The sequence below is a fragment of the Crocuta crocuta genome, unplaced genomic scaffold (genome assembly GCF_008692635.1).
Source record: "Crocuta crocuta isolate KB4526 unplaced genomic scaffold, BGI_CrCroc_1.0 scaffold647, whole genome shotgun sequence".
In the NCBI taxonomy this organism is placed as follows: Eukaryota; Metazoa; Chordata; class Mammalia; order Carnivora; family Hyaenidae; genus Crocuta; species Crocuta crocuta.
In genome coordinates this window covers 292897-310135 of record NW_027531286.1, presented here as the reverse complement: position 1 = coordinate 310135, position 17239 = coordinate 292897, and the positions used below count along the sequence as shown (strand labels likewise).

Below are 17239 nucleotides of genomic sequence, written 5' to 3'. Positions count from 1 at the left end.
CAGCGCATAGGGTTTATCTTTGCTTCTTCCCAGCCAGAAGTTGGGGGCCCTGCAATCTCGGGGTTATTGGCAGGACACTCTGGCCTCGAGGCCTGGAGGGGGAGCCCTTCTAGTGTTTATGAGCAGTGAAACTAAACTCCTCACCCTCTTCATCCTTGGCTGAAACCCGGCTGAAAAGGGGCTATGTCCTTTCTTCCCATCTTACTCTAGCAGTCTAGGCTCAGAGACACGAAACACAGGGTTAAGAGATTAAATCCTAGGATTGACTGAAGTTGAGAGATTCTATAGTTTTTAGTCTTCTGGAATATTTTAAAATACAGGAAATACCACAAAGGAGGAGCACAAAAATTGTTCTATGTTCCTATATCAAAATCCTGTTGTAGAGAGGAGCCTAAAACTGACCTTCCTTCCCTTCCCCAAGGATCCCATCACCCTGCTGGACGCAAATGAGAAGCGAGGCAAACGCAAGGATGGTGGTTGTTTCTGATATTTATTTTTCTGGTTATAAAAGTAATACATGAAGAGCACTGGTTGGGAGAGGTTTTGAGTCCTGCAGGATCTAGACAGGTCACTTCTCAGAACTTCATTCCCTCACCTGGGAAGCAGGATAAGGAGCCTGGCCTTGCCCACTCTACCAAGGGCAGTGCAGATCAAATAACACAGGAGAAGCACTTGGTAAACTGGAAAGTGCTGACAAATGGAAGGGGTTAGTGTCACCACCCTCGGGTGAGGTAGCACCAAGGTCTGAGCTCCCGCCCCTCCCCTAGCATACTCATGGTTTGATGGAGTTGAGGGAGGAGCTGCATAAATCGGTCTCAAGCCTGGCTAGATGGGGCCTCACTGGAGGACTTCCAGAACCGGGCATCAGCTATGGCCAGCTGGGTGAGGATCTCCTCCAGCTCGGGCCCATCCTCTGGGAAGCGCTCAGAGAAGGATCTGATGAGGCCAGCAGCTGAGGCCTCATACTCAAGAAGTTGCACTTCTGAGCCTGGGGAGGAGGAAAAAAAACAGTAACAGGGAAAGTTCTTAATAGGGAAGCAGGTAATCATAATCATAGAAGCAGGTGGTTACCATGTTCCAAAAATTGTGCTCAGTGTTTTATTATCTAATTTAATCCTTATAATAACTCTATGAAGAAGGAAGCGTTAAAGGGGGAGTAGTCAATAAACTGCTGCATTCATTCATTCATTCACTCATTCATTCATTCACTTAATAAATATATACTCTGGTGCCATCTTAGGTTAAACAGACAGTCCTTGGCTTCTAAGAGCTTACAGTCCAGCAATTACTTCATCTCTGACTACTGTGGGACCTTGGGCAAATTTCACAACCTCTCCAAGCCTCAGTTTCCTTATCTATAAAGTGGGGGTGAGCATAGTACCTCTTCTGTCAAGAAGCTATGGTGATTAAATACAATAATGCACAGGGTGCCTGGGTGGCTCAGTTGGTTGAGCATCTGACTCTGCTCGGGTCATGATCCCAGGGTCATGGGATTGAGTCCTGTATCGGGCTCCATGCTAACCATGGAGCCTGCTTAAGATTCTCTCTCCTCCTCTCCCCAACTTGTGTACTCTCTCTCTAAAATAAATAAATATGATGATGCATGGAGTGAATGCTCAACAGGTGCTAGGTATCACTAGCATCAGTATCTCTGAGCACCCATCAGAGTTAAAAGGACAGCCATTTAACTCACGGGCTCTTCTGAGGGTCCCCTGAATACTCATGGGAAGCATCTCCCTCTATCATACGTCCACGGCTTTACCACTCATAGAACCTTGTGCTCTCGTAGCATTGCGGGTGCATGTAGCTAAGACCACAGGCTTTGGGTTTAGACAGCCCATGTTCAAATCCTAGTTCTGCCACCCACTAATTATTGACCTCAGACAAATACACAGCTCCTCTGTGTCTCAATAGGAGTAATAACTTCCTCACTGGGTTGCTGGGAGTTAATCACAGAAAGTTTTTACCCAGTGACTACCACATGAAAATCCTCAGAAGTTAGTCACCACCACCATCATCATCATCATCATTATCACACCACCACCACCACCACCATCAACACCATAGCTTTGAAAATCCAACCTACTCTTTCAGCTTAGTTTAACCATTTACTCCCCAGAAGCTTCACCGATTCCCCTGAAGGTGAATGTCATCTTCCCTTCTCTAAGTGTTCAGACCACTGTTTGGGCCTCTTGGGTGCTTATTAACACTCCCTGCGTGCGATCATTTCTCTCTAGGTCTTATTCCTAATGGACTGTGAACTCCTTGAGACAAGGGCCTAGGTCTGATTCATCTCTCCATCCCCAAGGCGGGACAACCAGAGCAACGATGTTGTAATGAGCTCTTATCATGTGTCCGGCATGATATGTCCATCTACTCATTGGACATGCACTGGGCAGCTGCTGTGCGCCCGGCCCTACACTAGCTACTTGCTGGGGATGTGCCATTCCTGCCGACAGAAGCAAGGCAGACAGGAAAACAGCAGAGTGGGACAGTGCATGAAGGGATTACTTTAGGTTGAGGGGTCAGGGACAGCCTCTCCCAAGAGGTGCCATTTTAACAGAAACCAAAATGATGAGAAGGACTAACCAAAGATCAGGGAGGACTGTGCCCAGCAGAGGAAACATTGAGTGCAAAGGCTATGGCAGCGGGGCAAGCTCAGGGGGCTGGAGAAATGGAAAGGCCATGTACCTGGAGGCCAGTGAGTCAGGGAAGAGGGGTCTCTGAGGCCTGCTAGGGGTCAGGGCCAAGTCCCCTAGAACCTCTGGAGTGCAGTGTAAAGAGTTGGAAATGAGCCTCTTAAAGTTGTTTTCCTTGCCAGGAGGCAGTTATCTCATTTAGCTCTCACAACTGCAACTGCCCATGACGATGGTAGAGAAGAGCACTCTTAATTCGACTTTTGGTTCCCCCAATAAAGACCTGTAAGCCTTGAGCAATTTAGTCTCTGTGCTTATCTTCTTAACTGTAAAATGGGGGAGAACACCTACCTCATTGGGTTATGGTGTGAGGACTTATTTTTATTTTATTTTTTTAAATTTTTTAATGTTTATTTATTATTGACAGAGAGAGACAGAGTATGAGCATGGGAGAGGCAGGAAGAGGGGGAGACACAGAGTTTGAAGCAGGCTCCAAGCTTCTAGCTGTCAGCACAGAGCCCGACATGGGGCTTGAACTCACAAACCGTGAGACATGACCTGAGCTGAAGTCGGACGCTTAACCAACTGAGCCACCCAGGTGCCCCTTTATTCTTTAAGCCCTATGCCTAAGGTGGGGCTTGAACTCACGATCTCAAGAGCCAGCCAGGTGCCCCTAAGGTGAGGATTTAAAGGGTTAATCCATGGAAAGTACTAAGAGCTTGAAGGAAGTACTTAATTTAGTTTTGCTACAGTGTCAGCACGCAGTCAGCACTGGCTTTATGACACTCAAGCCAAGAGAGGTTAAGTGATTAGGCCAAGGTCACAGGAACATCTCCAAAGCTCATGCTCTAAGCACTGCACGGCACCACCTCTGCTTAGATCCCTCCTGTGACAGGGGTCAGGAAAGAGGAGCCCGGAGGTGAGAGGAAAGTGAATGCAGCAGGGGGCTGGGACCCCCGGGGCCTCTAATACAACAGGTCTAAGTGCAGGGCAGACAAGGTCAAGGCTTTTGGAAACAGAACTACCACTTGAGGAGGGAGAGGGAGCCCGGGGCTGCTCATGTCTCTGCTGGGCTCTACAGAGTCGCATTGTCCCTAGGGTTCCACCAGCCTGTGGGGCTCCAACCCACTGCCTGCCCTGACCTCTCCTCGTCCCCAGGCACCGACAGGCCTGATCTCCAGGACCGTTCCTGACCTCCCCATAAGCCTGGAGTCTGTCCGTTCCACTAGCCCTGCCCTGCAGGCCCCCCTCAAACCTCCAGTCACTGTCTTATAAGCAGCACAACCCAGTGTGTAGGAGGGGGAGGTGGTAGATGCTGAGGTTCTGGGCTGGGGTTTGGCAGGCGGAAGACCATGGCAGGAGGGAGAGAGGCAGGAGCCACCTCAGGTAGCCTTTCCTGAGCCCAGGAATTGGTTCCAGGCCTCCTTTATCTCTCATGGGGCCCCCCTGCCCCCCATCGATAGAGGCCAGCAGTCTGTTACCTTCAAGACGAGTGTTGGGCTGAACGATGAGCTTCCGAGATTCCTTGCGGAGCAGCACTGTATCCCTCAGAGTAAGGAAGCACTCAGGGGGCGCGTCAGTGACGGCCGCGTACCCCTCATACAGGGCCCGGCCTCCGGCCACATCTCCCGTGGACTTCAACACCTGTGCGAAGGCAGGAAGAATCAGTGCCTAGGACAGGCACCCCCCTGCATCCATGGGGCTTTGCCAGGGGCCGCAGCCAATTGTGCCCAGGCCTGAACGGTATCTGCTCTCTCGTGGTGTTACTGTGCTGAATATGTGAGAAATGTAGATCAAGGGCTCAGCTCGTAGTAAGTGCCCAGTAAAGCGAAGCTAGTGTTTCTCATTTGGTTGTCTCATTTGAGCTGAAGACAGAGAGAGCATTACCATCACCTTTTTTTTTTTTTAATTTCATATATGAAAATATAGACTATGTATATTATGCTATAATGAATGGGTTATAAAGAATGCAATACATAGGTTATAAAAAATAATAAGACACCCATGCAACCCAAACCCAGCTTGACTTAGCGCCTTCCTTTTTAAAAAAATTAAATTCGGGGGGCGCCTGGGTGGCTCAGGTCATGATCTCACAGTTTGTGAGTTTGAGGCCCGCGTCGGGCTCTGTGCTTACTTGTGTTCTGTCTCTCAAAAATAAATAAATGTAAAAAAAGAGAAAAAAAGTTAAACAAATTAAATTTTCTAAAAAGTATTTATTTTTGAGAGAGAGAGATAGAGAGAAGGAGAGAGAGCATGTGTATGAGCAGGGGAGGAGCAGAGGAGGGAGAACGAGAGAATTCCAAGCAGGCTCTGCACCATCAGTGTGGAGCCTGATACAGGGCTCAAACCCATGAACCATAAGATCATGACCTGAGCTGAAATCAAGAGTCAGACGCTTTACTGACTGAGCCACGCGGGTGCCTCTACACCAAAAACATTTTTTTTGTTTATTTTTAAGAGAGAGACAGAGTGTGAGTGGGGGAGGGCCAAAGAAAGAGAGGGAGACACAGAATGTGAAGCAGGCTCCAGGCTGAGCTGTCAACATGGGGCCCAATGTGGGGCTTAAACCCACGAACTGCGAGATCATGACCTGAGCTAAAGTTGGATACCCAACCGACTAAGCCGCTCAGATGCCTTTCAATTATTTTTAAATTAAGTAGACTCCATGCCCAACATGGAGCTAACTCATGATGTTAAGAGTCACATGCTCTAGCCGACTGACCCAGTCAGGCACCCCAAGTTAGTTTAGCTCCCTTCTTGACTACATCCTGGGGCTTCCTGTCTGAGGAAATGGCCCTCGATTCTGTGCTTATCATTTCCCTGTGTTCCCTGAATTCTGCTCTCAACCATGTTATTTTAACTTTTGCTTATGTCCTGTGATTTGTTTTGTCTGCTTAATTAATGTTTGAGATTCATTTGTGTTCATGCATGGAGCTATTGTTCACTGTTCTCACTGCTGTTCCAGTATTCCACTTATAAACACACACAGTTTAATCTCATCCCATGCTGACGGGCAGCTTGTGCTATTTGCCATTTGACACCACTGTGGACACCCTGTGTATCTCCTGATGAACAGATGCAGGTTTCTCTAAGAGAATCATTTGTCTAGAGGTCAGGGGAATGCTCAACCTTAGATCAGACCACCTTGTTCTCCAAAGTTGTTGCACCAGGCAATGGTACCAGAAGCAGCAGCTGGCAGTCCTGACCACTTGGTATACCAGGCTGGTGTTAGCAGTTCCTCATTTTTGCCAAGCTAGTGGTATAAACCTCAAGTGGTTTAAGCTGTGCTTTCCTCATTCCTCGAGAGGTTGAACATCCTCCCAGAAGTTGATGTATTATTCATTTTCCTCTCCAGTTCATGAGTTTTGCTCATTTTTGTGTTGGGTTGTCATTTCTTCACCTTCTTTTTTTTTTTTTTTTTTAAGTTCTTTTTTATTTATATACTAACCTTTTGTTACCACACATGTGGTGAATACCCTATCTTGGTTTAAGACTCATCTTCTCTCATTGTTTATGGTAACTTAAAAAAAATTTTTTTTAATGTTTTTATTTATTTCTCAGAGAGAGAGAGATAGCGTGAGCAGGGGAGGGTCAGAGAGAGAGGGAGACACAGAATCTGAAACAGGCTCCAGGCTCTGAGCTGGCTGTCAGCACAGAGCCCGATGCGGGGCTCGAACACACAAACCATGAGATAATGACCTGAGCCGAAATGAGATGCTTAACCCACTAAGCCATCCAAGCACCCCTGTTTATGATAACTTTTAATGAATAAAAGCTATTTGTATTTGTATTTTTTAAAAATGTTTATTTACTTTGGAGAGAGACAGAATGTGAGCAGGGAAGAGGCAGAGAGAGAGGGAGACAGAGAATCCAAAGCAGGCTCCAAGCCCTGAGCTATCAGCACAGCCCAACATGGGGCTTGAACCCACGAATTGAGAGATCATGACCTGAGCCAAAATCAGATGCTCAACCGACTGAGCCACCTAGGTGTTCCTTTTATTTGGATTTTTAATTTAATCTTAAAGATTTAATATTTTATTTAAATTTATTTTACTATATTTTTAAATTTTTAAATGTTTATTTATTTATTTTGAGAGAGAGACAGAGTGCATGCATGCAATGGAAAGGCAGAGAGAGGGAGACAGAGAATCCTAAGCAGGTTCTGTGCAGACAGCGGGGCTCGATCCCATGAACTGTGAGATTATGACCTGAGCCAAAATCAAGAGCCGGACGTTTAACATACTGAGCCACACAGGCACCCCTAAAGGTTTTATTTTAAGTAATCTCTACACCCAACATGGGGCTTGANCAGGTGCCCCTATAAAAGGTATTTTTTTAAAGTTTTTAATTATTTATTTTGAGAGGGAGGAGAGGCAGAGAGACAGGGTGAGACAGAATCCCAAGCAGGCTCTGCACTATCTGTGTGGAGCCTGATCCAGGGTTCAAACCCACTNACCTGAGCCAAAATCAGATGCTCAACCGACTGAGCCACCTAGGTGTTCCTTTTATTTGGATTTTTAATTTAATCTTAAAGATTTAATATTTTATTTAAATTTATTTTACTATATTTTTAAGATTTTAAGATTATTATCTTAGAATAAATTTTGGTATCTGATGGAATGAGTCCCCCAACCTGTTTTGCTTCAGGAATATCTTGGCTCAGGGCGCCTGGGTGGCTCAGGCCTGGGTGACTTCAGCTCAGGTATAGTGATCTCGCAGTCCACAGGTTCGAGCCCCGCATCGAGCTCTGTGCTGACAGCTCAGAGCTTGGAGCCTGCTTCAGATTCTATTCTCTCTCTCTCTCTGCCCCTCCCACGCTCACTCTCTGTCTCTGTCTCTCAAAATAAAATAAGAACATTAAAAAACATTAAAAACAAAAAAGGAATGTCTTGGCTCTAATCTGTGATCATTTATGCTTGCATCTAAGTTTTGCAATCAGCTTGTCAAGTTCCACGAAAAACCCTCTTGGGACTTCATTCAACCTTGTGAAACTCTTTATTAATTTCAATAATTTGTAGATTCTTTTGGCTTGCCTAGTCATATAATCTGCAACACAAAGAGTTTTGTTTCTTCCTTTCAAATGCCTAAACTTTACTTTCTTCTTGTTTCCTTCCAAAACCTAAGACCTTCAGTAATTTGGTGATCAGAAGTGGAAATAGAGAGCATTTTTGTCTTCTTTCTGATTTTTATTTTATTTTATTTTGGTCTTCTTTCTGATTTTAAAGGGAGTGTTGTAGTATTTCAACAGATGACAGCTATTTTTTTTTAATGGCTGTCAGCACAGAGCCCAATGCGGGGNTATGTAGTTAAAGAGACTGATCTTTTCCTTGATGGCTGGTGCTTCTTGTGCTTAGAGAAATTCTCCTTCACTATGAGCTCTTAAAGATATTCTTCTCCCAGTTTAAAACTCTGCCAGTTTAAAACTTTGCCTTTCCTATGTAAGACTTTAATCTTGTGGTATTGACTACGTATTGCAGAAGGTAGAAATCCAGTTTGGCTCTCCATAAGAAGAACGTGTTGTCTCAGCACGACTTATTAAATGGTCCCTTCCTTCTCCAGTGGTCTGCAATGTCCTTTGTGTCATATACCAGAGTCAATGCCTGGTATTCCACCAGAATTAGTCTATTCCTGTCCCAGGGCCACACTTAATAATCTTAGAATAAATTTTGGTATCTGATGGAATGAGTCCCCCAACCTGTTTTGCTTCAGGAATATCTTGGCTCAGGGCGCCTGGGTGGCTCAGGCCTGGGTGACTTCAGCTCAGGTATAGTGATCTCGCAGTCCACAGGTTCGAGCCCCGCATCGAGCTCTGTGCTGACAGCTCAGAGCTTGGAGCCTGCTTCAGATTCTATTCTCTCTCTCTCTCTGCCCCTCCCACGCTCACTCTCTGTCTCTGTCTCTCAAAATAAAATAAGAACATTAAAAAACATTAAAAACAAAAAAGGAATGTCTTGGCTCTAATCTGTGATCATTTATGCTTGCATCTAAGTTTTGCAATCAGCTTGTCAAGTTCCACGAAAAACCCTCTTGGGACTTCATTCAACCTTGTGAAACTCTTTATTAATTTCAATAATTTGTAGATTCTTTTGGCTTGCCTAGTCATATAATCTGCAACACAAAGAGTTTTGTTTCTTCCTTTCAAATGCCTAAACTTTACTTTCTTCTTGTTTCCTTCCAAAACCTAAGACCTTCAGTAATTTGGTGATCAGAAGTGGAAATAGAGAGCATTTTTGTCTTCTTTCTGATTTTTATTTTATTTTATTTTGGTCTTCTTTCTGATTTTAAAGGGAGTGTTGTAGTATTTCAACAGATGACAGCTATTTTTTTTTAATGGCTGTCAGCACAGAGCCCAATGCGGGGCTCGAACCCATGAACCGTGAGATCATGACCTGAGCCGAAGTCGGATGCTTAACCGACTGAGCCACCCTTGAGACGTTCTTCATCAGTTAAGAAAATTCTTTTCAACTCTTTAGTTTTCTAAGAGTTTTTTTAAATTATAAATGGATATAAAGGACTTTTAAGAATTTTTTCTAAATTTATTGAGATGATGGTGGTTTTTCTCTTTTAATTTGTTAATATGTGATTTTCACAAATATATTTTCTAAGGCTAAATGAACCTTGCATTTCTGGGATAAACTCAAGTTGGTATTTTCTAGATTTGGTCTGCTAGGATTTTGTTTAGAATTTTGGTATTTTTACATTTTTCCTTTTTGGAACTATCTTTGACTTTGGCATCCAGGTCAAACTAGCATCATAAAATGAAGTGCAGAACATTTCTCTTTTTCCATTATCTGGAAGAGTTTATGTAAAATTGATACCATTTGTCACTTGACTATTCTTAAGGATTCACCTATAAAACTCTGTGGGCTTAGTATTTTTTGTATGAAGACTTTATACATCACTGATTTAATTTCTATAATGGCTGAAGGACCATTCAAATCATCTATTCATGAGTGGACTTCAATATGTTTTATTTTTCTAAGAATTTGTCCACTTCACCAAAGTTGTGAATTTTATTGCCATAAGTTGTTGATATATTTGTACTTACATGCCCTTTAAATTTCTACTTTTGTGTAGATAATAACAAAAATAGAAATAAAAATTTCTACTTTTATTTATTTATCTCTTTTTCTTGTCAGATCATGTCAAATGTTTTTTGACTTTATTATCTTTTCAAATAATCAACTTTGGCCTTTTTGGTCTTCTCCATAGTTGCATTCCAGCTCCTTTGTGTCTACTCTGAAATTTGTGTTTAAGAGTAGACTACTCTAGGGGCGCCTGGGTGGCTTAGTCGGTTAAGCGTCCGACTTTCGCTTAGGTCATGATCTCACGGTTCGTGGGTTCCAGCCCCACGTCGGGCTCTGTGCTGACTGCCAGCTCAGAGCCTGGAGCCTGTTTCGGAGTCTGTGACTCCCTCTCTCTCTGACCCTCCCCTGCTCACGCTGTGTCTCTCTCTCTCTCTCTCCTAGAAATAAATAAAAACATTTTAAATAAATAAATAAATAAATAAATAAAAATAAAAAAAAGAGTAGACTACTCTAGAGTGTCTACTCTTAAATACTCCTTCTATTTTCAGTGTATTTCCTTCTCCTCCCTGAACTCTTAAACTTTATGGATGGATTTATGAATTGGGTATTTAATCAGCTCTAGGAAATTCTCAGCCATTATCTCTTCTAATATGTCTTCTCCCATGTTCTCTCTCTCCTTTTCTCTTAAAGCTTCAGTTTACTTCCTGAGACCTTTTCACACTGTCTTCCATGACTCTTCACCTCTCTTTTAAATTTTCTTTTGTTTCCTTTTTAATTTTTTTTTTTAAGGGAGAGAAAGGGACTGGGGAATAGAGAGAGAGAAAATCTCAAGCAGGCTCCATGCTCAGCACAGAGCCCAATGCAGGGCTCAATCTCACAAACTGTGAGACAACCTGAGCTGAAACCAAGAGTTGGACACTCAACTGACTGAGCCACCAAGACACCCCTCTTTTAAAATTTCTATCTTTGTCTCTGTGCTACATGGTGTATATTTTCTTTTATCTTTAGCTGAATCTAAAACCTGTTTAACCTGCCTATTTTTAGTTTCAGTGGCTGGATAGTTTATTTTTGGAATTCCATTTGATACACATCCAAGTTTCTGACATTTTGTGGGTCTGATCCTTACTTCTGCCAATTTGCAGGTGGCAAAGTAGGACTCCTACGAGGCTTCTCACCAGGTAAGCCTCCTCCTCTTAGACCCAGGGTTACAAGGTTTCTAGCTCTGGAGTAAAGAAAACCAATGGGGACCTCCGAGGGATCAGTTAAAGAGAATAGCTTGTCTGTCTGTCTTCCCAACAGTACTGAGTACACTGAAGAACTGAACACACATTCATCAAGCTGACATGTCAGACCCCATGAGCTTAAACTGGAGAGCTGGTAACACAGATGCCAATGCGAGGCAGGTGGTATCATAAACCTGACTAAGGCAGGTACAGGTAATAGACAGCAGGCCTGGCAAACCGGAGAGTCATGCCATGTCCAAATGCCCAACTGTGGTGGCTCCTGCTCAATTTCAGGCAGTTGTTTCCATGGGACTTGAGCCTGTTGATGCCAGTCTTTCCAAGAAGACCGAAATACAGACTTATACCCAACCTTGCCGATTTTCATAGTCCATGGTGGGTCAGAATGGACTGTGTTTGTGACCCTGGCTGAAGCCTCTCCTTATGAAAATGCCTTCATCTTCCCTGATGCTGTGTCCTTGATGTGCTCTTGGCATTTACGAAGGGGCTGATGAAACAAATAGCCACACCAGAAATGCTTCCATATTCCGTTTCTTCTGTAAAACTATTGCCGAGGTCACTGTCCATCCTGCTGAATGACTCCTCTTATATAGAGCTCCAACTCATTCAGTCCCTAGAGTGGAACACTCTGTGCTTGTTCCGTATACTCAGTCACAGTTCAATATTGGCCTAGGATTTGGCAGATTTGACTCCTTCATCTACTGACGACGACTTCTTCTTCTCCTCCTTCTCAACAAACTGCTTTCGAATAATTCAGATACGCAGAAAAGTTGCAAAGATAGAACAGAGTTCCCAGTGCCCCTTGCCCAGTTTCTCCTGTGGTTAACACTGTACAAAAGTGGTACATTACTGTCAACTAAAGTCTAGACTTAATTTAGATTTCACTAGCTGTCCCATTAATGGCCTTCTCCTATTCCAGAATCTAAGACATCATATTGCATTTTGCATCTACCTATTTTGAATTTCTAATTTTATTTTCCTGTAATGGCCAAATATTTTTTATTTAAAAAAGGCCTTTCTGGGGGCGCCTGGGTGGCTCAGTCAGTTGAGCGTCCGACTTCGGCTCAGGTCATGATCTCACAGTTCATGGGTTCAAGCCCCACGTTGGGCTTTGTCCTGACAGCCAGCTCAGAGCCTGGAGCCTGCTTCGGATTCTGTTTCCCTCTCTCTCTGACCCTCTCCTGCTCACGCTGTCTCTCTCTCTCAGAATAAATAAAAGATTAAAAACATTTTTTTAAAAATGTCTTTCTGGAAATAGGCAGGAATATAATCATGGAGGTATTTGCAGCTTTGAAAAGTTGGGCCTTCTATTGGTTGAACAAGCGGGAAGGATCCAGTTCCAGTGGAAGGGGGTGCACCATGAAGAGTGAGCCTTCACTGATCCTTAAACTTCACTGAGTGTCAGACTCACCTAGCAGGCAGGCAGACATGCATATTCCTCGGCCCTGCTCTCACAATTTCTGAATCAGATCTGGAGTGTGTCCAGGAATCTGCATCTGTAGCTTGCTCCTGGGTGATGCTGGTTCTGTTAATCCATGGACCACACCTAATGTCACGCTGGCTTGGAGAACAGGACATTCTGTCTGCTCAGTATGTTGTTTCATGTGATTCCTGCCAGGTGAGGCGGGGGATGTATCCCATTTAACAGATGAGAAAAGTGGTGCCCAGCAAGGCAGAGTATGTGGGCCCAATCACACAGCTGGTTAATACTGACATCAGAACCCCTAAAGGTCCCGGCTCTAAACATCCCCACGTGACAGGGCAGCCAGGCTTTCCCTGCTAAGCTCCAGGCCTCCTTCTGTCCCACAACCCACAAAGCTCATTCCAATCCCCAAACCAGACTTTGTGTTTTCTGTTTCTTCTGCTCTCACATATTCTCATAGCTGGTTCCTCCTTTGCCACTCAAGTTCTGGCTGAAATACCATCTCCTCCAAGAAGTCTTCCTTGACCACCCAGGCTCAGGGCGATCTGCCTCCCTTTCCCCTCCAGTCTCACTGGTTATTGCATCACCAAGTTTTACTTCCTTTACAGCTCTTGTTGTGATTTGAAATGATCTCAATCACTTATTGTTTTCATGTTTATTGTTTCCCTTCCCAGTAATAAGCCTTCCCTTCATCTCAGTGCCTGGCATGTGCTAACACTTGGCATACAGACTTGTCAAATGAATGAATAAATAAATAAAGACAAATAAATAAATAAATGGATGATCAGGGGGCTACAGGGCGGTGCTAGAGAGTAAGACCCCCCCCACCCCCCAGCTTACCTGAAGCTTCCTGAGGAACCTCTCCAGGGCAGGCTTGCCCACAGGCCGGATCTTGTTGCGGTCAAGGTGGACCCGGGCATCCGGCCGCCCATCAGTGCCTGTGGTGGGAGTGACAGTAACGAGTCCCTCGCCAGCCTCCAGCAAGACCCTCAGGATCACAAACCGGGCCTGCATATGGGCCTGCCAGAGCCAAGAAGAAAGGAATCATTTGCAGCCCTGACTGAAGACATATCAAGAGCTTGAGCCTAATATACAGCACGTGCTCATTAACTGTCAATTATTCTTACCATTGTATTCTCCCTCATTCCGTGGGTCTTTGTCTGCCTATTCCTCTTCCCTGAAACGCTCCCTCCCTGCTCACAAGGGAAGACAGGCTGCCCCAGGAGACAGGAAGGCCATTTCCAGGCAGGACCATGAGCCCTGTGCTCCCCTTTGCCAACCACTACGCCTTTCACTGCTCCAAACCCCACACCGATGATAGCAGGTATTCCCTGGGGTCTCCCACAATCCAGGTCCCCAAGCGCTTTCTCGTCCCCAACCTTGTTTGCATTCAACAGTGGGACCAAGTAGGCATCAGGATCCCTGGTTTACAGATGGCAAAACAGAGGCCCAGAGAGGTGAACTGACTTGCTCAGGGTCACACAGTTTTAAAGGAGAGCAAGGACTCACACCTAAGTTTCCTGACTCTAAAATGTATGCTCTTTTGATGACATAAGATCGCCTCCTCAGAACATACTTGTGTAACTTTTTAAAATGTCCCTGTTGCTTACCTTATTTCTAAAATACATCTAGTACCTGAGCGTTTTAGCCTAATGCTCTGGAGGCAGACTGCTTGGATTTGCATCCTGGCTCTGCTACTTCCCAACAAGTTCTTTCATCTTTCTGTGCCTCCATTCCCTCATGTCTACAGTGACAGTAATAATACACCTACCGCCTGGGGTTGACACTGGGGACAAATGAGTCCATTCAGGTAAAGTGCTTAGGAACGTGTGTGGCCCAGAGGAAGTCCTACGCAAGTCAACTGTTGAGTCTTAGCAAAATCTGATTTGCCATCAGAAGGGGACGGGATTATTACTCCCATTGCACAGACAGGGACACTGAGGCTCACAACGGTATGACTTACCCCCGGCCTAGGCATTGGAGTCTGGGAATTAAACCCAGTTTATGTACCTTGTAGGTAGATACGGTTGTCTAATCCCTACACCTAGAATCTTGCCCTTGGCCCTCACCTGTCTCCAGCTAGAAGTCTCAGGGGTGTAGAACTCCAGAGCGAGCAGCCCGGCCCGAACCATGTTGAGCCAGTTCACGTAGATCACATCTTCCGCGTCAGCCCCCTCAAAGCCGAAGATCCTGGGGGAGGGACGGGTGGTGGCAGGGGCAGTCAGAGGCTGCCTGCGTCTTGACCCCCCACCGGCACGCCCTCCGCCCACCCCCCCTGCCTGGTGCTCATACTCCAGCACTTGGGGGTTGAGGCACAGGTAGAGGCCCACGCTCTCAGCCCGGCATTCTTCGTAGCTAGAGGCGATAGTGCTGAACTTGCTGTCCCAGGTCTCCCCGCTCCGGTACCAGCTCTGAATCTGGGAGAGGAGGCCCAGGAAGCAGGCTTAGGGGCAGCTGCTACCCCAGCCATGCCCAGCCCAGCACCCTGGGGTCCCGCCAAGGCCGCCCTCACCTGCTCCCCCGTCTCTGGGTTGATCACTGTCTCCTGGTCAAAGTTAAATGCTCCTTTCTCATCCTGCAGAAGGGTCATGACATGAGTGAGGGAAAGGTGCCTCTGTCCTGGCCCGGTACTTCAGCCCGGGGATTCAAGGCCATCCACACGCTGCTGCCTCCAAACCTCAGTCCTGGGACACTGGCTGCCCTCTCAGAACCCCCAGTCATTTGAAAACCCAGACCCAGGATCTCCGGAGCCCAGATATGTACCAGTGGATGGGCCAGAAAGCTGCTGCCCCACTATGCGCTTCCCAGTCCCTCGCCACACACTGGTGGAGGCCACGGCCTGTGATTCTCTACCTCAAATAAGCATCAGCCTCGCTATCCACTCCATGTGCCAACTGCCTTTTGGGCACCATCCATTTGTTCCTCACAACTGCCTCCCGAAGAAGGTGCTATTATCCTACCTCACAGAGGAGACTATGAGCCCCACAGAGGATCAGAGCACATAACCCTCGCGCACACTGTCTCAACAATAACACCCGTTTCCAGAGGGCCTAGTGCGTCAGGCAAGCCCTAGGGCTTTGCTTCTATTCCTCATAATAGCCCATATGGTAGGAGGCAGGGTCCCTGATTTACAGACGGGCCAAATGAGGCTCACTAAGAACTGACTTATCCAACAACACAGTGTGGCCACATTTATCCACATTTCCCTGTGACTTCAAAGCCTGGACAAGGCCCAACGCCAGGCTGCTGTCCCCAGTAGCTGCTCTCTGGATCCTCCTGACCTCCACCGCCTCCCCACTCAGCGAGGTGCCCCACGTCGCAGGGCACAGGCCCAACCCAGAACCCCGCTCCCTCCGCTGTCCTGGCCCCAGCCGCCTCTGGTTATCTCATCTGTGCAGCTCCAGGCTAGCGATTCAGGATGGGCTCTTCTCAGCTTGGCAGAAAGGCTGTCTGTCTTCTTCGTATTCCCTGAGTGGTTGTCAAGGGGCTGCAGCCATTCCAGCCGGCTGGCAGGAAGGGGCTGCTCTGGGGAGAAGTGACCCCCTAAAATACCTGCAGGGATACAGGCTCCGGGGATCAGTAGTACAAAGACAGACCTCGCTGCAGCCTCAGGACTGGGAGCAGCCAGAGACTGGCCCTCAAAGCCTCCCGGTCCTGGGGGTGTGACTCAGGCAGGCTTCCCCGGCCTCAGCCACGCAACTCTCCCCGTCCAGGAGACCTCAGCTGGACTGTCCTGTGGGCCCTGCACCCTTGAGACTCCTGGGACATCCTGGGGGAGGGGAGATAGGAACTCCCCTCATTGAGGCGGGGGAGCCGCAGGCACTTCTCACCTGCACGAAGAGCTTGCCGCTGCCGTGCCCCAGCAGCTCATGCAGTCCCACCTGCACGTCAAAGGAGGGTCCCTTCCAGCGGATGTACAGGTCCTGGCAAGACAAGCAGAGACCCGTGCTGCCTGCTGCCCCACCACTTCCACACAGCCCACTAATGCCCTTGCTGCCGGGCCGAGGGCCCGCACGGCCCCTCCTGCAACAGCCCGGGAGGAAGGAATTGCCTCCACTGTTTGACAGGTGGGCAAACGGGCCGAGTGGCAGAGCCGCAAGCCGGGAAGTGGTCGGCCCTGCTCTTTCCTCTCCCTGCCCAGGGCCCTCTGCCTTCCCGTGTCAGCTGAGGTGAGGCTAGGCCCGACCCAGACCCTCAGGCTGCTCACCTTGTCATCCTCCTCCAGGAAGGTGAGCTTCTCCCGCTGCGTAGCATAGGCCACAGCCAGCACGTTTCCCAGTGACACGTTCTTGAAGCCTTCCGTCTGCCTTAGGTCGTCATCTGGAGAAGGCGGGGAGGGAGCCGGGGAGAAGGGGCAAAAATCAAGGGCCACAGACAAGGAGTCTAGACAAGGGGACCAGACTGGGATGGGGAACCGATTAGGGCAGCACGTGGCCAGGGCGCGTGTGTGAGGGGGAGGGGCGGCCCTGGAGGCTTGGGGTGCTGGAGGGGCGGGACCTGAGGAAGCTCACAGTTGGGGATGTTGATGCCAGCAGGGATGCCAGAGCCAGAGAAGGTGAGAACATCCAGGGAGGTGAAGTCAGGGGTGAGGAACTTGTCCTTCTCGAAGGCTGGGGGCCAGGGCAGCTCCTTCAGCAGCTGTTCCGCACTTGCCACCAGACACTCAAACTTGGCACTCATGGCCTTGTTCACCATGGCCACAAAGCCTGCAGGGAGGGAGGGGCTGTGAGCTGGCAGGGCTTGGGAGGGGTCCTACACCCCACTGCCAGCCATCATGCATGTATTGAATGCCTGTTGTGTCCAATACCCTTTGCTGGCCACAGGGGAGAATGGTGACCCAGGCCTGGGCCTGCCTTCATGGAGGTCACCGGGGTGAGTGGGATGTAATGAGAAGACTTCACCAGGTAACAT

At 47.3% G+C, this 17239-nt stretch overlaps 1 protein-coding gene across 5 annotated transcripts in view; it reads right to left on the bottom strand.

Moving 5' to 3' along the window:
- Positions 1-471: 471 nt before the first annotated feature.
- DPP3 (dipeptidyl peptidase 3) overlaps positions 472-17239 on the bottom strand; it is a 38184-nt gene continuing 21416 nt past the window's right edge. For 4 of the 5 annotated variants that reach the window (XM_077771380.1, XM_077771383.1, XM_077771382.1 and 1 more), the window contains exons 10-18: positions 16840-17034; positions 16536-16648; positions 16159-16251; positions 14841-14903; positions 14621-14745; positions 14398-14518; positions 13169-13348; positions 4118-4280; positions 472-988 (exon numbers count right to left, since the gene is read on the bottom strand). In XM_077771380.1, the coding sequence (XP_077627506.1) occupies positions 816-988; positions 4118-4280; positions 13169-13348; positions 14398-14518; positions 14621-14745; positions 14841-14903; positions 16159-16251; positions 16536-16648; positions 16840-17034 (1226 nt within the window). In that variant the 3' untranslated portion in view covers positions 472-815. The remainder of the gene's footprint in view (positions 989-4117; positions 4281-13168; positions 13349-14397; positions 14519-14620; positions 14746-14840; positions 14904-16158; positions 16252-16535; positions 16649-16839; positions 17035-17239) is intronic. The other variant, XM_077771381.1, reaches the window with a different exon arrangement.